We start from the raw sequence: 24,212 nt of genomic DNA, 5'->3' as shown, positions 1-24,212 counted from the left end.
ATATATATATATATATATATTGTGTTTCTACTTAAAAATAGAAACCTATAATTTAGGCCAAAGAATGATGTAAAGGTCAAGAAATGTGCCCCAGCACTTTGTTTCGAATCTCAATACTTCGAAATCACATTAAAAATGGCTTAAATATTTGAATTAATTGAACCGTTTGATAATTTCATCTTCTAAGATGAGATGAGATGAGATGTCGGAACTGAATGAATGACATAATGCTACACACACAAAAATAAGTAAAATAAAATAAAATACAAATAATAGTAATAATAATGATAATAATATTTACAAAATACAATTGAAATTGAAATCTTCTAAAAGATCTTCTAAAAAGTTAAAATCTTCGGAAAGAAACAAAACACCAATGTTTACTGTCTTAATAGCGGGGCATTGTTAACTTACGGCGCTGTCCAGCAAGTGGTGCTGAAAGCAGCCAGACTGCACATTATTAATGTATTAAGTCCGAACATTAAAAACATAATGATACTTTTGTTTAAAAGGAATGTATCAAATAATTTTCAACGAATATCACACAGTTAGAAATTTATATTTGCAACTATAAACTCTCTTACCGATATTGTCGAATATTCCTCTTTCAAGACGTTATTTTCCTTCATTGCGCGCTGCATAGTCTCTGTGAAACTTGGGTCCACCACTAAAACATTGTGACCACCGAGTGTAGAAAACTTACAGTCACTCTTCCTCGAGTCAGTCGTCATGCACACTTCATAATTATAGCCATGTGGAAGAGTTCCAGTAGCTCCTGTCTCTGTGCAATGCGGCGGATAGTATGGAATAACCGGAAGATTGGACTGATATAAGAAGCGAGATTGTCTCCATCTGTAGATCTTAACTGATATTATGACAACCACACAAGTAATGAAAAGAAAAGAGACAGCAGCCAGTGCAAGAACTAAATAAAAAGTCAGGTTGTCGTTGTATTCTTTGTCACGCGCAAAGTCGGTGAACTCTGACAGTACTTCAGGGAAGCTGTCAGCAACGGCCACATTAATGGTGACTACAGCTGAGCGGGAGGGCTGTCCATTATCCTCCACTACAACAGTCAGTTTTTGTTTCACAGCATCTTTATCAGTCACTTGTCGCACTGTTCTTATTTCTCCATTTTGCAAACCAACTTCAAACAGCGGTTTTTCTGTGGGTTTTTGTAGTTTATAGGAGAGCCAGGCATTCTGTCCAGAGTCCACATCAACAGCCACTACTTTAGTGACGAGATATCCAACATCTGCAGCACGAGGCACAATCTCAGCCACCACAGAACCACCAGTCTGTACTGGATACAGAACATGAGGAGTGTTGTCATTCTGATCTTGAATAATAATGGTGATTGTCACTTCTGTGCTTAAAGGTGGGGAACCCCCATCCCGAGCTGTCACATTAAAGGCAAATGATTTCAGTTGTTCAAAATCAAATGATTTAACTGCGTGTATGGCGCCAGTATCGGAATTTACTGACACGAGGGAACTTGGCCGTGCCCCACGCATGTCTTCTTCATCCTTTAGGAAATAGGACAATTGCGCATTGGGACCCCAGTCTGAGTCATTTGCTTTAACAGTCAGTATAGCCAGACCAGGAGAATTATTTTCGCTAACAAATGTTTTATATTCCTCTGAATAGAATACGGGCGAGTTGTCATTCACGTCGGAAATTTTAACAGTAACAGTTTTGTTTGCGTGTCGTGCGGGACTTCCTTGGTCGGATACTAAGATCGTTATGTTGTAATCAGCAAGACTTTCTCGATCAAGCATATCCTCGGTTATTAAACTGTAATAATCCGTGAGAGATGACTCGATTTTAAACGGTATGTTTTGATTTATTGAGCACTGAACAACGCCATTTTTACCAGAATCTGCGTCATCTACGTTAATGACAGCTACAGTTGTTCCTACAGGGGAATTTTCAGGAATGGTGTTTGAAAAGGACATGAGTTGTATGGTTGGGGAGTTGTCATTTTCGTCAATAACATCTATGAAAATTTTGCAAGTATCCGAGAGGCCTCCTTTGTCCCTCGCATTAATGTTTAATTGATAACTATTTTGAGATTCATAATCTAAATGAGCAAGAAGTCTAATCTCTCCTGTATCTGGGTTTATCTCAAAAAGCTCCCTTGCTTCTTTGCTTGCAAGAGCGAAAGAATATGAAACGTGGGCATTTATACCTTCGTCAGCATCAGCAGCGCTAACAGTACCTACGATAGTGCCAGCAGGAGAATCTTCCCCAACTTCAGTTTTAAAAACCGACTGTTTACACACCGGGGCATTATCATTAGCATCCAGTACAGTAACATGAATTTTTACAGTGCCCGATTTCTGAGGTGAGCCGCCATCAGTTGCAACGAGAACCAATTTGATCTCATTGCGTTCCTCCCGATCCAACTCTCGCTGTAAAACCATCTCAATGTATTTGTTGCCACCGGTCTGACTATGCACCTCCAATTTAAAGCTATCGGATGGATTTAGTTTATAGCTCTGTATACCGTTTAGGCCTACATCTGTATCTATAGCGCTATCCAAAGGAAAGCGAGCCCCTAAGACTGCATTTTCAGCTATGTTTAAATTAACATGTTCTTTTGGAAATAATGGCGCATTGTCGTTTATATCTTGCACCTCAATTGTGACCCGATGCAGCTGGATGGGGTTTTCAACGATAAGATCAAAACTGAAGCTGCATGGCGTTGTTTGTTTACAGAGCTCTTCGCGATCTATTCTTTCTTTAACTACTAGAGTGCCTTTGTCTCTGCTCAAGTCAACATACTGTCGACCGCCCTTTGTTACAACTCGAGCTTTTCCAGATACGAGTCTACTTATCTCTATCCCCAGGTCCTTGGCGATTTTGCAAACAAATGATCCCTCTGGCATTTCCTCCGGGATGGAATATCGCGTATTGCAATAGACAACGTCCATTCCATAAAAGCAGAGAATGAAAAACACAGTCTGCCATTTTAAAGGTGTGGTGGTAACCATCCATGGGGTGTGTGAACCGCTGTATGAGAATAAAAAAGCCATCTTGAGACTTCAAACGAAGTTCAAAATCGTGAATCCAAAATACCTCAGAGTTATGGAATTTCTATTCAAATGAAAACGCTGCATATGCCCAACCTAGAAAGGCGTCAATAAGGGCAGATTGCTGCGCAAAGACGCGCTCTCTTCTACAACTATTAGTCAATAGCGGCACTCAGAGTTCAAAAGTTGCAAATACAAGACCAGTAGTCATGATTCGGTAGTTATGGCACAGAAATAATTAATAATAACAATATAATAATGATTATGCATGGGAAACTAAATTATGTATGCACAAATCTTCAAAATAAACAAGTATCAAAAGGCAAATTAAACGCTGACAATGAAAGCAAGTCATTTACGTGAGCCACGAGCTATTTTAATGCAATAGGGGGAAACCGAAGACCATTTCAGCACCATCGGAATGAACAGCGCCCGGAGAAATCGACTCACAATCTCAGACTAAAACCTAAATCAGTACTTAATATAGATTTACACAAAGTTAGCATTTTAAATGAAAACAAAAATGATATAATAATAATAATAATAATAATAATAATAATAATAATAATAATAATAACAATAAACAAATAATAAAAATGTTTTTCATCTGCACTATCCAATACACAATAATGCAGCAAAGAATAAACCAGCCAACCAGTTCTGTGATACTCTTAATTCAAAGCGCTTCTTAAATTCCTGTTTGAATAACATCATCGTGTAAAGATATATTAAATAAAGACAAAAATGAAGCCATTAAACCTGCAAGAAAAACAATTTGATGCTAGACGCATTTAATAATATTAATCAGGCATACAGGCATGATGCAGTCAAATCCATATGATAAAAATAAGTATACAAATTAAGCAATCAATGCAACTATGCCTAATAATAATCCATATTGCTTGTTCTTTCTTTCTTTCTTTCTTTCTTTCTTTCTTTCTTTCTTTCTTTCTTCACTCACAGAATGTCTAGATATTTGACCATAGGCCTATATCGAGTCTCAAAAAGGCCAAGAGAAAAAAGAAATTGAGGAAATTAAAGTAATGAAAGGAAATTCATAATGAGAATTCTGTCCATTACATTTATTAATTGATTAGTGTGCTTGATATATCAAACACCTGGGTTAATAATAATGTGACCAAACTATTCCAACAGTTTTGATTTGAGGCCTTGAGTTATGATTTTCAGATATTTCAGTATTTTAAAAAATCTTGATTGGCTGATCTTTTCTTTTCTTTTTTTTTTTTTTTCACAATAAATTGTATATTGATACCATAGTTTTTGAATGTAAAATTATAATGCCAGATAGAGAGAAATTGGTTATTTCATCTAAAAAACAATGTGACTGGTGTCAAAACTGTATAATTGCGTGTTTCTCTCAGAGGACTCGATAGTATGGAATAACATGAGTTAGTGATGAATTAGTTTTCTTTTGTGTAAGCCCTGTCCTACGGTTCAGCATCAGGATTCTCGCTCGAACCATCAGATGCTCCCAGAAGGCGAAGATGGCAGGGGAGAGGAGCTTACCCCAGAGCTGATCTAAACCAGTGGTGTTGGGGTGGAGGTGGGTGAAAGCTGCACATCCTACGAGCATAGGAAGACAGCTATGGGCCTTTTGAGACATAGGCTAGATCATGATAGGATGAGATGTCGGAACTGAATGAATGACATAATGCTACACACACAAAAATAAGTAAAATAAAATAAAATACAAATTATAGTAATAATAATGATAATAATATTTACAAAATACAATTGAAATTGAAATTTTTACTTTTTGTAATTTTTACGAGTCCTTCATGAGAACTATCACTTATGCTTACGTTTCTTCAACTTCGGGCAATTTTTATTAAAATAACAGATTTCAGCTTATTTTTCTTCTTTAAAATATATATATATATATATATATATATATATATATATATATATATATATATATATATATATATATATATAATGTGAAGGTCACATTAAAACAGACATAGAAACTTTTTTACCATGTCTTCATTTTATGTCTTTAAATGCCATTAATGTAGCCTATTTGTATTCTTTTAGTCTTGTCCCAGTTGAAAAAAATGTGTCAGTGAAGAGCGTGTTTGGGATGAAATATGAGTGAATAAATCAAAGAAAAATCAAAGTAAATATCAATTCCAATTTGTCATTTCCAATCAAGCTTTCATTCTGCCAAATTATGCAAAAAGTGTGACTATTATATATATTTAGAATACATAAAATGTTAGCTATCAAATAGGTCTATGAAATGAAATAAGATATATGAAAGAGTTAAGGCCATTTTCATTCAAAGAGGATCAATTACGCCTTTTGGGATTTTACCTTTCCTTTAGTGTGTAATATAGCTGTTTGTGCATGTAAAAGGTCACGCCAAAGGGAGTTACTCTCTCCCAGAGAAAACACTTCGCCTGAACTGCCTGAAACGCTTGGTTTGCAGTCCAGCCATTACTTCTGTAACTTAGCTATGTCACTATGTAATACATTTGCATAATGCCCCTAAGGCCCATACTGCTAATACAAAACAGGTGTGTGTAGCCTACTATTCTTTCCCCCGGCGGAACCTGGGGAGCGATACTACAGGTAGTAGACAGTGTTTCAAATGCATAGACAACTTGTTATATTGAAATATATTATTATAATTAAATTCCACCATGAATGTCTGCACATGACATCCCCGTTCAGTCGCGAGGATTTAATTTATAAATGATCTTTTCGATTAGAAATTAGATTACTTACAACAATATTAACATTACCAGATGTACCCCTAACACTTCAAAAGGACAGACACAGTAATAATTTCCCCATGTTTCCCGTTTTCCTCAATACATTCCTTCGCTTCCAACATGTAACACTGAGCAAACGGCACAGATGGTTTAGAAAGACCAACAATTTCGAACAAAAAAATATCTACAGTTGTTACACGACAACGAATCCCATATCAAACATATGTAACCTGATTTTGTCTTGATTAAGGTTTGCAAACCCTTAAATAAATAATAAATGCATTATTCAGCTATATAGCAACAGAGAAAGCATTAAAAACATAAGATTACATGTTTACTGATAGTGGCACCTGGTGGCCAAGGTTGGTACCGCATGCATTTTTTTGAAGAGAAAAAAAAATGTTGGACTTGTTGCTCAGGAAGGAACTGAAACACTATTTATTTATTTTTTATTGATTTATTTATTTTTTTTTTTTTTCACCTTGCGGTTCAGAGTTTCCGTAGTCCATTTGTCTTATCAATAGAAAATAATTTCGCAGCTTTATCTGATATTCTGCTGAATTCATAAGTTACTTCTCCGTTTGGACCTTCATCAGCATTAGTGGCGCTCACTCTTATTACTTCTGTTCCTGCAGGTGTATTTTCAGCCAGATACACTTTATAAACACGCTGACTAATTACTGGAACATTATCATTAGCATCTAGAACAGTGATGTGTATGACAGCAGTGCCAGACCTCTGTGGTGTACCACCATCAGTTGCTGTGAGTATCATATCTATCTCCTTCTGTTGTTCACGATCCAGCTCCTTTTCCAATACAAGTTCGACGTATTTTCCTCCATCTGTAGTATCATGTACATTCGAAACAAAATGTTTATTTTTCTCCAGTGAATATCCTATAACTGCGCGACGTCCAATGTCTGAGCCATGTGCCTCATCCAAACGAAATCGTTGGCCTTTAACTGCTGATTCTCTGATTTCAAAATTAATACGATCATTTGGAAATCGAGGTGCGTTGTCATTTATATCCCGAATATTTAGAAATACACGGTGTACTTCAAGAGGGTTCATCAGTCTGCACTCTTGGTGAATAGCGACACTCTGAGTATTTTCTGTTCATTGCAGCATTAATGCATTTTATGAAAAGACGACAGGGACCAACCAAGTTAGCCTGTCTCCTCTCTAAACCGTTTTAGTGTGAAATGTTTACAGGCTACTTTAAAAATTAAATGTATTGTAAAAGAACTAAAAATTGTCATTTTGTCACAGCAAAAGTAGCTACAAAATTATATATATATATATATATATATATATATATATATATATATATATATATATATATATATATACACTATATTGCCAAAAGTATTCACTCACCCATCCAAATAATTGAATTCAGGTGTTCCAATCACTTCCATGGCCACAGGTGTATAAAATGAAGCACCTAGGCATGCAGACTGCTTCTACAAACATTTGTGAAAGAATGGGCCGCTCTCAGGAGCTCAGTGAATTCCAGCGTGGTACTGTGATAGGATGCCACCTGTGCAACAAGTCCAGTCGTGAAATTTCCTCGCTACTAAATATTCCACAGTCAACTGTCAGTGGTATTATAACAAAGTGGAAGCGATTGGGAATGACAGCAACTCAGCCACGAAGTGGTAGGCCACGTAAAATGACAGAGCGGGGTCAGTGGATGCTGAGGTGCATAGTGCGCAGAGGTCGCCAACTTTCTGCAGAGTCAATCGCTACAGACCTCCAAAGTTCATGTGGCCTTCAGATTAGCTCCTGAACAGTGCGTAGAGAGCTTCATGGAATGGGTTTCCATGGCCGAGCAGCTGCATCCAAGCCATACATCACCAAGTGCAATGCAAAGCGTCGGATGCAGTGGTGTAAAGCACGCCGCCACTGGACTCTAGAGCAGTGGAGATGCGTTCTCTGGAGTGACGAATCACGCTTCTCCATCTGGCAATCTAATGGACGAGTCTGGGTTTGGCGGTTGCCAGGAGAACGGTACTTGTCTGACTGCATTGTGCCAGCTGTGAAGTTTGGTGGAGGGGGGATTATGGTGTGGGGTTGTTTTTCAGGAGCTGGGCTTGGCCCCTTAGTTCCAGTGAAAGGAATTCTGAGTGCTTCAGCATACCAAGAGATTTTGGACAATTCCATGCTCCCAACTTTGTGGGAACAGTTTGGGGATGGCCCCTTCCTGTTCCAACATGACTGCGCACCAGTGCACAAAGCAAGGTCCATAAAGACATGGATGAGCGAGTTTGGTGTGGAAGAACTTGACTGGCCTGCACAGAGTCCTGACCTCAACCCGATAGAGCACCTTTGGGATGAATTAGAGCGAAGACTGCGAGCCAGGTCTTCTCGTCCAACATCAGTGTCTGACCTCACAAATGCGCTTCTGGAAGAATGGTCAAAAATTCCCATAAACACACTCCTAAACCTTGTGGAAAGCCTTCCCAGAAGAGTTGAAGCTGTTATAGATGCAAAGGGTGGGCCGACGTCATATTAAACCCTATGGATTAAGAATGGGATGTCACTTAAGTTCATATGCGTCTAAAGGCAGATGAGCGAATACTTTTGGCAATATAGTGTATATATGAGATTATACATCATGATGGCGCCGCAGATGGCTGCCTTGGTGTGGAGCGCTCCTATTGTTTTGAGACGAACTGCTGAAAATTCGACAGCTTATACCAGACAGTCTTTTCCCGGTTTTTGAATATTCAGAGGTTTTGCTAGACATTTTAGTTGGAGGCGCGGCTTTGTTGTTCAGGAGACGCAGGCGAGGAAGACGAGCCGGTGTGCTGGTCAAACTCCGTCGGCGGGGCTTTCGAACAGCGCTGCTGAGAATTCATCTTGCGAATCTCCGCTCTCTCCCTAACAAAATGGACGAACTACATCTCCTCACCCGCACAAACAAGGACTTTTCAACCTCTGCTGCCTTGTGCTTCACAGAAACCTGGCTGAGTGAAGCCATTCCAGACAGCGTGTTACATCTGCCGGGCTTTCAGCTGTTCAGAGCGGATCGCATCGCGGAGTTAACGGGGAAAACGGGAGGCAGTGAAACATGCTTTTACATCAATGAAAGTTGGTGTACAGATGTAACAACGTTAAAGAGGATGTGCTGTCCTAATTTGGAAGCGCTCTTTATTAACTGTAAGCCTTTCTACTCACCGCGGGAGTTTTCCTCGTTTATTCTGGTGAGTGTGTATATCACCAAACACATGTGTGAACACAGCGCTGCAACAGCTGGCTGATCAGATCACAGACATGGAACAACAATACCTGGACTCAGTTATTATTATTCTTGGGAATTTTAACAAAGCAAATCTCACACATGAACTGCCCAAATACAAACAGCACATTACATGCCCCACCAGAGACAGGATCATACTGGATCATTGTTACACAACAATAAAGGATGCATATCGCTCTGTCCCTAGAGCAGCTTTGGGACTCTCTGATCACTGTCTGGTTCATCTTCTTCCAACCTACAGGCAAAAATTAAAATCAACCAAGCCAGTAGTAATGAATATAAAGAGATGGACCAGTGAAGCAGAGCAGGAACTACTAGCCTGTTTTGACTGCACTGATTGGAGTGTTTTTGAGGCTGCAGCCACAGACCTGGATGAGCTCACAGATACTGTTACATCATACACACTGAACAAGGAAATCAGAGTGGCTAAAAGAAGATACTCTGAGAAGCTGAAAAACAAGTTTTCAGCTAACGACCCTGCATCAGTGTGGAGTGGCATGAAACAATTCACAAATTACAGGACTCCTACCCCCAACCCTGTGGTGGACCAACAACTGGCTGATGACCTGAATGTGTTCTACTGCAGATTTGAAAGGCCCAATGTCACACCCCACACACACTCTGACCTTCACTTCACACAAACACCAACACCTCCTGCAACCCCCCTCCTGCTACTCAACCTGCACTTAAGATCTGTGAAGATGATGTGAGCCATGTCTTTTGGAAACAAAAGATAAAGAAATCTTCAGGCCCAGATGGTGTCTCACCAGCGTGTCATAGATCCTGTGCTAACCAGCTGGTCCCCATCTTCACACAGATCTTCAATAGATCACTGGAGCAGTGTGAAGTCCCATGCTGCTTCAAATGCTCAATCATTATTCCTGTCCCAAAGAAACCAAAAATCACAGGACTAAATGACTACAGACCTGTCGCCCTGACGTCTGTGGTCATGAAATCATTTGAGAGACTGGTGTTGGTCTACCCGAAGAACATCACTGGACCCTTTCTAGATCCCCTTCAATTTGCTTATTGAGCAAACAGGTCTGTGTGCTCTCCCCACTACTCTTCTCCCTCTACACCAATGAATGCATTGCCATGGACCCCTCTGTCAAGCTCCTGAAGTTTGCAGACGACACCACTGTCATCGGCCTCATCCGAGATGAAAATGAGTCTGCATACAGAAGGGAGGTTGAACAGCTGGCTGTCTGGTGCAGTCAAAACAACCTTGAGCTGAACACGCTCAAAAGGGTGGAGATGATTGTGGACTTTAGGAGGAACGCCTCAACACTGACCCCCCTCACCATTCTAAACAGCACTGTGGGAGCAGTGGAGTCATTCAGGTTGCTGGGCACTACTATCTCACAGGACCTGAAGTGGGAGACACACAATGACTCCATTGTGATAAAGGCCCACCAGAGGTTGTACTTCCTTCGCCAGCTGAGGAAGTTCAACCTGCCACAGGCGCTGCTGATAAAGTTCTACTCAGCAGTCATTGAGTCTGTCCTCTGCACTTCAATAACTGTCTGGTTTGGTTCAGCTACAAAATCAGACATCAGAAGACTACAAAGGGCAAGTTGGACTGCTGAGAGGATTACTGGTTGCCCCCCCCCCCCCTCAAGAACTATACACTTCCAGAGTGAGGAAAAAGGCTGGACAAATCACTCTGGACCCCATTCACCCTGCCCACTGCCTTTTTGAACTGTTGCCTTCTGGCCGACGCTTCAGAGCTCTGAGCACAGGAACAGTTTTTCCCCTCAGGCTATCCATCTCATGAACAGTTAAACTGCCCCACTGAGCAATAACTATGTGCAATACACAGTTTAGTCTTTTTTTATATTTATCCAACCTCTTCTGCCATTTCATTCTTGTGGGGAAAAAAAAACTAAAAAAAATTTGCACTGTACATAACAGATTTGTATTTGCACTGTACATAACAGATAACAGATTTGTAGTAGATTTGCACTACGAATGTATATGTGTGTGTGTATGTATGTATGTGTGTGTCTGTGTGTGTATGTATGTATGTGTATAACTATTTTATATTTTTTATTACTAGCTATGTCTTGCTGCTGTTTTTGTATTGTTTTTGTATTGTTGTACACTGGAAGCTCCTGTCACCAAGACCAATTCCTTGTATGTGTAAGCATACTTGGCAATAAAGCTCATTCTCATTCTGATTCTGATTCTGATCTGAAAAGTCAGCAAGGGCGCTGTCCAGCTGCGTGGTGCTGAAAATAAACGACCTGGCAGGCAGATTGAATAAACTTTCAAATTGAAAATAGTAAAAATGAGGACATCTGTTTGAAATATAGAGGGTGAAATGTCTCTAGTCTGAGCTTTTACCAAACGTAATACTCTACTCATTTGTAACTTAACTTCTGTGCACTGTAGCCACAATCAGCCTCAAAGTGATCTCAAAACATCAACACTAAATCACAGAAACAAACCCACGAGATTATTAGAGCTGTAAGAAATCAAAGACAAACTTTAGAAATGGTTTAGAAAAGTAGTGGACAACATGACACTGACTAGGTAAGACCGCAATGACATTAAAACCAACAAAGAGAGATGCCTCAAAAGTAGACCTTTGCATTTTTTCCAAACTTCTAAGTATTCCGTCATATCAGTACAGAAAGTGTAGGACTACAAGATTATGCGATCAAATAATGGCAATAAAAAATCTGGTCCATCTACAGTGGCAGACGCGTTTTTTCTACTCTGACGAATGTTTTCAGGAAAAGAAGGGATGTGATGGCAATATCATACAAAAACAAGACAAGCTTTTTATTTGTAAGTATTTGAATTTCTTGAACTTCGGGCAGTTTAATGTGTTGATTTTTATTAAATACTTACAGATTTTAACTTTTTCATTTGATTAAGCTCATATTAAAACTGAATACGAAACTTTTTACCACACATAAATTATTCATATTTGGTACTACTCAGATGCCTTTATGTATTTATAAGTCTTGTCCCAGACTTTTAATACTGAACAATGAATCTCCATTATAAAAATACTAATTATTGCTCGTTTTAAACTATGATAATGTAAAATAAATGTAAAAAATAAATAAGTCAAATGAACATAAACAATTTCCATATTTATTGTGTGAAAATTATTTCTATAAGTTTTTTAAAGATTACCACTTTCCCATAATTGCGGCGTCGTTTACACCACACCAAACATTTTGCTTTTAATGTTTTTTCCTCCCCAAAAAAATGTAGTATACTTTAAAAGTGTCGGTGGAGCATACTTTGGATGAAATATGAAAAAAGTGATGAAAGAAAACAAAGAAAAATCCATGTATCATTTTTGAACAGAATATTTTATTAGGCATGAAGCTGTAGATTTATTAATTGTTAAATTAAATATTTTTTTAATTGTTGTATTTAGGACACATACAATTTTATAATTAAATTAGCCCGAAGTTGAAGAAACAGACATTTATATTAAAACGAAGTTTGAGGTTCTCATAATTTCCCCCTAAAACTCTCTTTAAACAAAAACTGCCTCAATCAAGAAGCCGTAAATATAATTTTAATCTATAATCAACGAAGACAACATGGATTGCAGTAGGTAATGAATGAGAATCCAGATGACTTAAACCTCTCTTACCTCATCTTCATTTCCTGTTACGTCAAGTGTTAGTATGCTCTGGCCAAATTGCAACCAGCAGGAAGTGTGCTTTCATTATAAGATCTCACAAATTTGAGGTCACTGTTGCGCGAGCCCGTTGTTAGATACGCGTCATAATTGTAAGAACTACGGAGAGTTCCTCCTCCATCCACCTCTGCATTGTAGAGAGGGAGATATGCGCCGGAAATAAATGTATTATTACTGAAGAGGACAGAGGTGGAGATCCCCCATCTGTGACTGTGATTTTTTTTTTTTTTTTTTTTTTTTTTTTTACGATCCAGCTTCCATCTGTAGTATCATGTAACCAAATGTTTATTTTTCTCCAGTGAATATCCTTTAACTGCGTTATGTCCAATATCTGAGTCATGTGCCTCATAAACGAAATCGTTGGCCTTTAACTGCTGATTCTCTGATTTTAAAGATAATACGATCATTTGGAAATCGAGGTGCGTTGTCATTTATACTGAGAACGCAGGAGATTCGAGAACCACAAAGCTCCTCTCGGTCAGTTATCTCTGCCACGATTAAATCACCAGTATTCAGACTGATACCACAATACTGCTTGCTGCTGTCTTCTGTTTACGAGCAGACATCAATCCTGAGATCCTTGGCTACACTCCCAATCACATATTGGTGCTTCATTTCTCCTGGAATATTGTAGTTCAGATCTGCACCGACGGTTCTCGGAGGAAAGAGAAAGAGAGCCACGAAACACAAAGGAACGGAAAATAATTTGTATTCTATTCTTGAAGAGTTGATTTTGCGGATATGTTTGTTCTGCCCAACGCTGCTATACAGTATCTCTGTTTCGAGTGACATTAAAATAATTCTATCGACGTTCATGGATTGTTACTCAATTTGTGCTGCGTTTATTCTAACAGACAGAGATCCTTTTGCATACATTATGTGTGGGAGGAGAGACGCATCAGTCTGCACTCTTGGTGAATAGCGACACTCTGAGTATTTTCTGTTCATTGCAGCATTAATGCATTTTATGAAAAGACGACAGGGACCAACCAAGTTAGCCTGTCTCCTCTCTAAACCGTTTTAGTGTGAAATGTTTATATAGGCTACTTAAAATAATAATAATAATAATAATAATTGTATTGGAAAAGAACTAAAAACGGTCATATTTTCACAGCAAAAGTACAAAAGTCAGCACGGGCGCTGTCCATCTATGTGGTGCTGAAAATGAACCTCAAAGTGATCTCAAAACACAACACTTAATCACAAAAACAAACAACATTGTATTCCGTCATATCATTACAGAAAGTATAGGCCTTCGAAATTATGCGATCTGATCATGGCAATCAAAAATCTAGTCCATCTACAGTGGCAGACGTTTGTTGCTACCCTGACCTCAACACCTAACACACAAACCCTCAATAACGGTGACAATTAACATACCTTATTAAGTTGAAAGATGAACTCTTAACATTACCACACAACAATTAACAGTGGCAAAAAAAAAACAAAAACAAACGCATAAAGTCAGCAAACAGCAAGAAATAAGCCTATAACACTAACCGCATAATTTATTCATGTTGCAATGCAAGCTGGGAACTTGCACATCAGCAACACTGTTCAGTATTAAATTATTGGTTCAGACAACACTGTTTGAATAGTTGGGACAGCATTTGGGGGGATATTTTTCGATGCAAAGTAATTTCAAAAGAGCAAAGGAGTTTCTCTGACTCAAGAACCCCATGAGTTGGATAAAATGCAATTTCATTTTTCGTCAATTATAAATAAGTCTTATGTGTTGTCGGCAGGGTTGGGAGTAGAAATACATGTAACGGGATTACGTATTTAAAATCAAAATATAAGTAACTGTATTCCACTACAGTTACAATTTAAATCATTGGTAATTAGAATACAGTTACAAAAAGTAGTTAGATTACTGAAGAGATTACTTTGCATTTTATTGTCATTTATTTCATTTAATATTTAGTCCTTTCAGATGGAAAACATTTACACATATGAATGATGTGATCCAAAGTGCATTTGAACAGTGGTGAAACACTTTCTTATGATGTGTTACATTCATACGAGCAGACAGAGAAGTAAGTTTGAAGTAAGTTTGGAGCAGAAGAAATAGAAATAAACCTTGTGTAAATTGTCAGCTTTATGCTAAGTTAAAATGCTATTTCTGGCCATTTTACATGCACGTTACCAGGTACGATCATATTTTTGTATCAAGAAAATTCACGTTGGATCATAATTTCTTTGATATTAGGGCAAAAATCGTATTCTTGATAATAATTTTTGTATTGTTTTCCTGTAAAAGTATCTAAAAATCCTTAAAACAAGATCAATTAGATTGATCTTGTTTTAGAAACAACACTGTATATAAGATATTTAGGGTTTTCAGAGAATGTATTTTTAACATGTGTATTTTGTCTTACTGTACTGGCAGAGATTTTATAGTCAAAACAAGTGAAAAAATCTACCAGTGCTGAAGAAGTAATCCAAAGTATTTCGATTACATTACTGACCTTGTGTAATCTAACGGAATACATTACAAATTACATTTTACAGCATGTATTCTGTAATCTGTAGTGGAATACATTTCAAAAGTAACCCTCCCAACCCTGGTTGTGGGAAAGGTGTAATATGTTATTTGCCCATTTTTATTTGCATTGTCTTCTACATCAGTTGCAGTAATTTTGATAATGGACATTCCAAGTGCTGAATTTTCAGACAAACCATCCTTGTACAAAGGCTGCGAAAACACTTGGGCATTATCATCCACGTCCGTCAAAAAAAAATAAAAATTTCACTAACAACCAGGGACTAAAAACGGTTCAACTAACGAAAACGAAAACCGAAAACGTACAAAATTTTTAGCAGAATGTAACCGAAAACCGTAACAAAGTGATTTTCAATTGTTCCGGAATGAAAATGTTATTTTTAAATGCTGGTAACCGGTTATAACCGGTTATAACCGGTTAATTTTGTTCCGATAAATTTTTCATGAAACTAAAGGGAATGTATTTTTAACATGTTTATAAGGGTTTATCAAACTAAAAATTTTTTTTTTAACTACACCGCTTCATTTGACCCAAAAAATAAATAAATAAATAAATAAATAAATAAATAAATAAACGTGCTTTGATCATGAAGGAAACTGCTGCATCGCACAGTTCTTTGCCTAATTGTCAATTGTGCATGTCGCATTCTGTGAATGAAAACCTTTTTAACAACTATGTATAACCACTACATATACATACACGGCTAATCCAGATACAAGGAAAACATTATTGGAGGTAAAAACTATTTTTCAGTGGTTACCAATTCTTCACTGAATTATTCTTAGATGTGATGCATTGATTTGATGCTGCTGGGTTTGACTGAGAAGCAGATCTGTAAATAGAATTATACTTAACTGTTAATTAACTGCTTGTTATGATTTCTATGCTGATAAATCCACCACACAGGGGAAAAAAAATAATAGCTTATTTTTGCTTATTTTGCTGAGGCAAGTGGATTATTTTGGGCTTGTTTTTTCAGACCATGTTGCGTGTTTCTCTTGCGAGATCTGGAAATACTACAATTGGTATTTCACCCACCTCTTAGAGAAGAGTACTGTCATAAAAAAAAAAAAAAAAGATAGATAGATGGATAGATAGATAGATAGATAGATAGATAGATAGATAGATAGATAGATAGATAGATAGATATCAAAGATACAGCATGTAAACCGACACATGTTTCACTCTGTTGGAATTGGACATGAAAATTATTTTTCACTGTGGTCTGTGCGGCCTTCTGACGGAGGGACGGAGAGACTTGCAGTTTTTCCCCTTTCTGTTTGGTAAGCACCTCTGATGAACAGAAGCTTATATGAACAAAACGTCCATGTAGTACTATGTATAATAATTATAAATATGATTCACAAAACATTATTCTACATACAAATATATAATTACATACATTTTACCAAATGTTTTATAAGAGGAGAATTAGTAAGAATTATATTACCTAAAAACACTAACAACTTGTGACCTCAAGACAACGCAGTGCATTTATTCACTGATAAATATGTTCCACATGTTCCTACTCAAGATGAATGATACTTAAGATGAAAATGCATATTCTGCTATACTGTAATGACAATTATGAGCCAATATTGTTATTATTACTATCAGCAGTTATTAATAAAAATAGACTGTTGAAATCAGAATCACAGATACATCTCCAATACTTATGAAAGAAACCTTTATTTGTGATTTATAAACAAAACACATTACCAGATTGTATAAAGTAATATAAAACAATAAACACCATAACACTGATGAGCAGGTGTACAAAATTTTTTGTCTAACAGATTTGCAAAGTCAAAAGCATCGTGCCATCTTGGCATTGGATGAATTGATAGATAATTACTACACACAGGAAGAATACATAGACCCTTTTTTTATTTATTTTATCATTTTGACTTTTTTTTTTTTTTTTTTGAAGGTAGATGTTTATATTATATGGATGTATGGATTGGTTTCACATTACGGTGTTATTGATTTCAAAGCCTAGCACAAAACAAAGGATTAATCCTTTCAAGTTGCAAAAATTATAAAAGAAAAGAGCATTAGACAATAACACTACAGAATTACACATACCTAGAATGTTAATGTCAACATCAATTGACACAGAGCCGACGTGGTGCCCGTGTCTTCTTTTTATGCGCTGTCTGTTTCTCTTTCTCTATGTGAGTGTATATTATCAATGTATGTTCATGTATGTCTGAGTGAATAATCTGATTTATGTCCACATATTTCAAGAGACAATACATGTCCCAGATTTCTTCATAAATGAGAAAAAAATCTTTATGAAAAACATATTTGTTCATTTACGTATATCTATATATATAGTTTCTGTTTTAACTGTGTTTAACATGCAAACAGTCATTTTGTGATCTGACAGCACTGAACCACACCTGAAAGAGACTTGAGTGAGAGTGGGTGTGTGTGCTTTGTGATGATGCAACCTCATAGCAGAACAAACATCTCTCCTTTACCTAACAGTATCTTTACAGACAAGACAGAAGGAAAAGATGTGCTCCCTCTAAAAAAAAAACAAAAAAAAAAACTAAAGTATGTCAGAATGTTAATCAAACATTCTGATTATTTTAAAAAATTGAATCAACATCCATGGAACTGTTGTTATATACAGTAGAAAAACTCTGTACTGCCAATAAATGTAGTCCTTCCAGTCCCAGTCTAATCTCCTCTCACCCTCCATCTTTACCTTAGAAAGCACCATAATACTGAAGCAAAGCCATATCCACAAGCATGGCTGCATAGACTGTGGTGTTTCCACTGCTGTGAGAGCAAAATTGGTGTGTCAGAGTTTGTGTGTGTATGTAGAGGCCAGTACATGTGCTTCTATTTTCCAGGAGAAGTGTGGTCTTGGAGTGTAAAGCCATTTGCATTGTACAGGCTTGATTCAACTGAGGAAGCTTATTGTGGTTAAAGTGATAGTTTACCCAAAAGTGATAATTCTGTTATCTACTCTCATGTTGTTCCAAACTTGTATGACTTTCTTTCTTCCGTTGAACACAAAAGGAGACATTTTGCAAAATATTAGCCTCAGTCACCATTCACTATCATTGCATCTATTTTTTCCATGCAATGACAGAGAATGGTGACTGAATGATGACAGAATGTTCATTGCTGTGTGAACTATCCCTTGATTTGTGTTTCAAGCACAAGACTTTTCTGGTCCTTTATGTTGCATTGTACAATACGAACCACCAGGGGGAAGTACTGACTTAGGCCAGCACACAGCAGTGGGTAAAGGAGGTTAGCAACACCAGATTAGCAGAATTTACAAAAAGTGGGTAAGAGCAAATAGCTGGACTGAGACAAAAAGCTGGCAGGAAGTGGGATCTATCAAACATTCAAAACAGCAGCAAGGTAAGTAGGTGTATTTTGGAATGAAGCAACAAAGCATCCATTCTACTGTTCTTTTTTTGAGTCTGAGAGGATGCTGTGCTTCAGTCCTGTGTTGGCTTTAGATGTAGAGGGTGTGAGCGGCCTGTAGTTCCATTTACATTAGGCTTTTCTGAGTGTGTTATGCATTAGAGATCAATAAACTTTCAAGAGTTTTATGTCTTTAGCTGTATGCACATCCTTGTGTGTGTACAAATTTGTAAACACGTGTGCATGATTTTTGTATTGTATAAGCAGATATTTATTTGCTCTTATAAAATATATTGGCTAAAGCATTTTTTTTTTTTTTTAAGATTTCAGCATGAGTTTTGAGATTTCAGCAAGATAGAGGTGGGTGTTAGCGATCTCTATGCCCTGTTCTAGGACATTTTGTTAGTGAAAGCAATTGTCTTGGACTAACCTGCTACATTTCATAGATATGCTGTATTAGCAATTGGAGAGTGGTCTTTTTGCACAATCATAATTTGTGTCCAGCTCAGATACATTTGCAGTTAGATTTTTGTCTTTTTCTGAAACAGCGTTGTTTCTAGCAGATCAAGGTATAAGATGAGGCGAAGAGAGGTTGTTTACTCGCCTTTGAAAGTTGAGTGAGGGAGGCAGGGATGGAGTCAGAGAAAATGCCACTCTCGGTATGGCATGTGAGTTCATATAACTGGAACTTTGTTAAATCCTTTTAAAAGAGGAAGATTTGCAAAGGTATAAGTATGTTTGGTTAACATATTGCAGACTAGAGTACTTTTTTGCATCAATTCAGGGTCAGAACTAGGAAAATAGCCAATCAAATTCACGGAGACATGTTCGCAGGTTTAATTTGTGGTTTGTATGTTTGTGCATAGAGCACAAACCCTTTTCTGCCCAGGAGTGGACATTGTAGATTTGTTAATTGGGTGGTGAGATCCACTGAAAGAAATTTCTCCTCAATTTTCAATATTTTTGGCTTTCTCTTTCTGTCAACTTTTGCCACGAGTTGATAGCTCTAATATTTTATTTGAATTTTTCTTCATTACTCATCCCCATCCTCTTTTCCTTTATCCTTCTTGTCTTTCTTTTCCTTTTTCTTCTTTTTCTTCTTCTTGGACTCCTCTTTCTTTCCAAAGGTGATGAACTCACCCTTATCATCCACGGCACCTGGGTCCTGTCGGATGGAGATGATGGCAGGAGAGCCAGGAATTATGAAGGCTTCAGGGGGGATCTCGCCTGGCTTCAGGGCTTGTGGAGGGCCATAGCCGGGGCCGGCTCCATAGCGGAAACTCCAGCTGTTACTGTTGATTCCGGCTCCAACAGGAGGGGACAGCTGTCCCTCTCCCTCTCCATCTGAGAGAGAAAAATGATGATTATAAGACATCATCATTTTGAGATCGTTGTTGCAGATTCAAAACCAAAAGAGACCTAATTAGTAACTATTTCCTTGAGACAAAGACACTAATGGGATCTCCTCATTTATTGTTCTCTGAGTAGTTTTGTATGAACAAAGCATCCACAAATGGTGTTTTCAGACTTGTAGTTTGTTTGCTTTGTTTTGAAACTGGCTAAAATGTGTCAACAGGTAAATATTTTCGAGGATTGTTCCTGTCATGTTAATATCGAGTTGCAAAATTTTGATCAGAATTATTTGTATCCGTCATTATATACTTTTGCAGTATTTCTGCATTTAAAAAGTGCCTTTTCTTGGCTATGAGCTCTCTGAGACTCTCTCTAAGGGTGTGTTCACACTTGGCAGGTTTGGTTCAATTAAAACGAACTCTGGTGCAATTGCTCTGTTAGTGCGGTTCATTTGAACAAGTGTGAACGCTGCCATCCGAACCTTGGTGCGCACCAAACAAGCGGACCGAGACCGCCTGAATAGTGGGTCTCGGTCCGCTTCCAAATGAACTCTGGTGCGGTTTGATTGATATATGAACGCAACCTGGACCAAAGACGTCTAAATGGACCAAAAACAGGAAAAAATTTGCCTAATACTGACCTCAAGCATACCTGGTTCTTCTCATCATAGGAGCTATGTTGCCCATTACAGTTCGGTACAGGCGTCGGAACCGCCGTCAGCCGTCCTTGCAGCATATCTTCATTTGTGTGTGCAAAGGAGGAAATCCTGGCGCTGTTTTGACTCCTTTACACATTTTATTAGCTCTTCATTTGTTCTCAGCTGGTAAAAATACCACCATATATACATATATAAATTTAACGAGCGCATTTCACCCATCAGCCAGCATTGTTATGGATGATCGTTAAGTTCCGTAAAAAAATATACGTCATAAAAGCTGTCCAATCAGGTTGTGACTTTGTCCTGATGCCTTTGGTTTTGTATCATTAGGTTCGGTGTTAAAAAAGCCAGTGTGAACGCTAAGCGAACCAGGACTAAATGTATCAATTTCTTTTTTGGTCCGGACCAAGAGAACCGAACTACAAGTGTGAACACACCCTAAGAGTTCTGCCACAAACACAGAAAGAAGCGATCACACTGAGTAAATTACATCAGGAATTAATAAATAACACCTTACTAAAAAGTGCAATTATATGTAATATATAGTCGGCAAAAGGTTTCCAGTATTTAAACGAAGGCTAATTCCTTGTTTCTATTATGAATGCAATGACATGCTGACCCACAGATTTCTTCTCCAAATATCCTTGAGGCTAATACAGTACATGGTTAACATAGGGATATTGTATGGTTTGTTGGAAATTATAATGAGACTGTTTTAGATGATTGTTTTGGTGCAGATCCAAGTGCGATTGCCATCTTCATATATGCCTAAACGAACCAAACTAGTGGAGATAATGCACCATGTTCCGACACAGATGCTCCAAATGAGCCAGTCGTGAAAATACCCTTAATTTCTAGTAGAAACATTACTACACATTACCTCTAATGTCTGCCACAACCATACAGTTGTTTCCAAAGAAAGGAAAGTCATTGGGATTCAGACACACTCAGCTGTGTGACTGGGTAGATGGTCACACTAAAAGACATTTCTAAATCAGAACAGTACTGTCAAATTTTGGAGTATAGCTAAATAAATCTGCAACAGAGTATGTCTTGGTTTGCTTAAAGGGATAGTTCATCCAAAAATGAAAATTCTCTCATCATTTACTCACCCCCATGGCATCCCATGACTTTCTTTCTTCTGCTGAACACAAACAAAGAATTTTAGAAGAATATCTCAGCTCTGTAGGTCCTTACAATGCAAATGAATGGTGACCAGACATATCAAGCTCCACAAATCACATAAAGGCAGCATAAAGGTAAACCATATTTTGAAAGTGAAAGTGAAAGTGGAGATGTATGGTAAAAAAAAAAGAAAAAAAGAGGACTTAATCTGTTTCTCACCCAAAGTTTACATAGTTTCAGAAGACATCTATTAAACCACTGGAGTCGTATGGATTATGTTTAAGCTGCCTTTATGTGCTTTTTGGACCTTCAAAGTTCTGGTCACCATTCACTTGCATTGTAAGGAACTACAGAGCAGAGATATTATTCTAAAAATCTTTGTTTGTGTTCAGCAGAAGAAAGAAAGTGACATGCATCTGGGATGGCATGAGGGAGAGTAAATGATGAGAGAATTTTCATTTTAAGGTGAACTATCCCTTTAAATACTGATCTAAACCTACAGATAACACACACATTGAGCATCACTGTAGAGTGCACTTTCATACAATGTTCATGTCTGAAAGTGTACCACCCCATGAGGGAGAGACTTATGTACTACTTTCCCTACAGAAGCAGGGCTCTTTGCCACACCAGTTACTCTTTGACCTACTTTTATTTCTGTGTTTTATTTAGATCTAACCATGGTCCTGAAATGCAACTCTGTTTGTTTTTGTTTTTTTTATCTATAGGTTTAATATAGCACCGCACTGCCTTTTTCACTAAATGCCAAACCTAGCAGGAATTATCCATTTTTATTTTTTTTTTATTTTTTTTCTCAGCTTACATGATTCTGCGTGGGTGGATTGTGTGACAATGCGTGTGTGCAGCAGTAGGCTAAATTAGGAATTATTTTCGCTCTCAATTTCAGGCAGAGCCCTAAATTCAGATACTCCAAATCCTTCCATTAATATGCAAACAGCTCTTTTTCTCTATGGCTGTTCAGTCACTCTGTATAACATGCTGAAAAATCTTGACCATCCTGAAAATATACCACCACTAATGTGTCCTGAACACTCATGGAGCACAGATGGTACAGCAAAGAGTAAATGAGAGAGCGTTTACACGCATACATACACAAGAGCGCTATGTGCCCTCCCCTGGGCTTGACAGATCACATTTGGCTAAGAAGGTTAGATATTATGGTTTAGATTGGTAGCATTTACTTGCAGAGTGGTCAAATCTCTGGTGAGAGAGTAACTCGTGTGCTCATGTGTTAGTCACACCTCACTCCATCTCCCTGTAGCTTTCATTATGGCAGCAATATCAGTGCATGTGTGTGTGTGTGTGTGTGTGTGTAAAGTTGCATGTCAGAGCAGATCAACTGAGCAGACTTGCTCTCTTCCAGAAACCAGAGAGAGGATTAGGATTGTGGAGCTGGAAGTGACAGTCTTAAACCTGACTTTCATTATATTTTGCTGTCTGTCTTATATGTAAACACACTGTAACTTGATCTTCTGTCTTGTTAATATTCCAGAAATATGTTGTAGATTTTTTTAGCTTGATGGTTTTCTCCCTTAATGGGTTAGTTCACCCTAAATTTAAAATACCTTGGACAATTTTTTATCTTTTTTAAGAATGTAGGTGAGGCTCTTGTTTTATATACAATGAAAGAGAATGGTGACCTAACATTCTGCCTAACATCTCACTTGTGTTCCATGGAAGAGAAGAAGTCAAGTCAAGATGTTAAGCAGAATGACATTTACTTTCTTATACAAAAAAAAAGAGCACTGCCTTTAGCAGCCTGTTACAAAATGATAAGATCATTTTCAATGTAGTCTCAGAATAAACGTTACTACAACACATTTTTTGCAAACTGATCTTTGTGCGGCGTTCTACGTTTGTCGCAGTTTCCTATTGAAATTAACACTACAACAATGGTGCGTTTTATTCACTTTCACACAAATCGTGACTACAACGGCTGATTAAGACTTCATAAACACTTATTTTTTGCACTATTACTCAAAGTTATGTTGTTATATCGAAACACTTTTACTCTAACGCATCATTTGAAAAATGATGTTTTAACACTTGTATTACAGATGAACCTACATTTACACACTTAATCCAATGTGATTGGCTTCCGTGGTAGGTCACCTGATAGGGTGTTTGACTTGGGACTGGGAAGACCACGGTACAAGACCAGTCAGACATGCAAGCTGACACGTGAGAGAGTCAAAGCAACACGATATGACATGGTTGCTTCAGAATATGTGCTTTTGATTTCAAATTTTGTTTTTGCATGCTATGGGTTAGATTTAGACCTTGGTTAAGGGTAAGGATGTCTGTTCTGTGTCTACTTCTCATTTCATTTAACTTCACTATTGGTTAGGTTTAGGTTAAAGTTTTAGGTTAGGGAGATACGTTTTACTAATTTAAACCTAATATTCACATTAAAAACGTTGTCTGATTACGACACAATTTCACTTGCTTTTGGCGCCCCCCATTGGACATTT

General features: G+C 37.7%; 2 protein-coding genes across 3 annotated transcripts in view; both read right to left on the bottom strand.

Moving 5' to 3' along the window:
* Window positions 1-548: 548 nt before the first annotated feature.
* On the bottom strand, window positions 549-2,888 carry LOC127433225 (protocadherin beta-16). Its single transcript, XM_051684945.1, has one exon. The coding sequence runs from the start codon at window positions 2,886-2,888 to the stop codon at window positions 549-551; it is 2,340 nt and encodes a 779-aa protein (XP_051540905.1).
* Window positions 2,889-16,867: 13,979 nt separating this feature from the next.
* The window catches only part of LOC127433160 (protocadherin alpha-C2-like), a 28,333-nt gene continuing 20,988 nt past the window's right edge, over window positions 16,868-24,212 (bottom strand). The window contains exons 4-5 of one of the 2 annotated variants that reach the window (XM_051684859.1): window positions 19,725-19,928; window positions 16,868-19,284 (exon numbers count right to left, since the gene is read on the bottom strand). In XM_051684859.1, the coding sequence (XP_051540819.1) occupies window positions 19,259-19,284; window positions 19,725-19,928 (230 nt within the window). In that variant the 3' untranslated portion in view covers window positions 16,868-19,258. Of the gene's footprint in view, window positions 19,929-24,212 lie in introns of both variants that reach the window. The other variant, XM_051684858.1, reaches the window with a different exon arrangement.

Source organism: Myxocyprinus asiaticus, chromosome 43, assembly GCF_019703515.2.
Source record: "Myxocyprinus asiaticus isolate MX2 ecotype Aquarium Trade chromosome 43, UBuf_Myxa_2, whole genome shotgun sequence".
NCBI lineage: Eukaryota > Metazoa > Chordata > Actinopteri > Cypriniformes > Catostomidae > Myxocyprinus > Myxocyprinus asiaticus.
The sequence above is the reverse complement of the archived record's forward strand: the minus strand, read 5'-3'. Positions and strand labels throughout refer to the sequence as shown.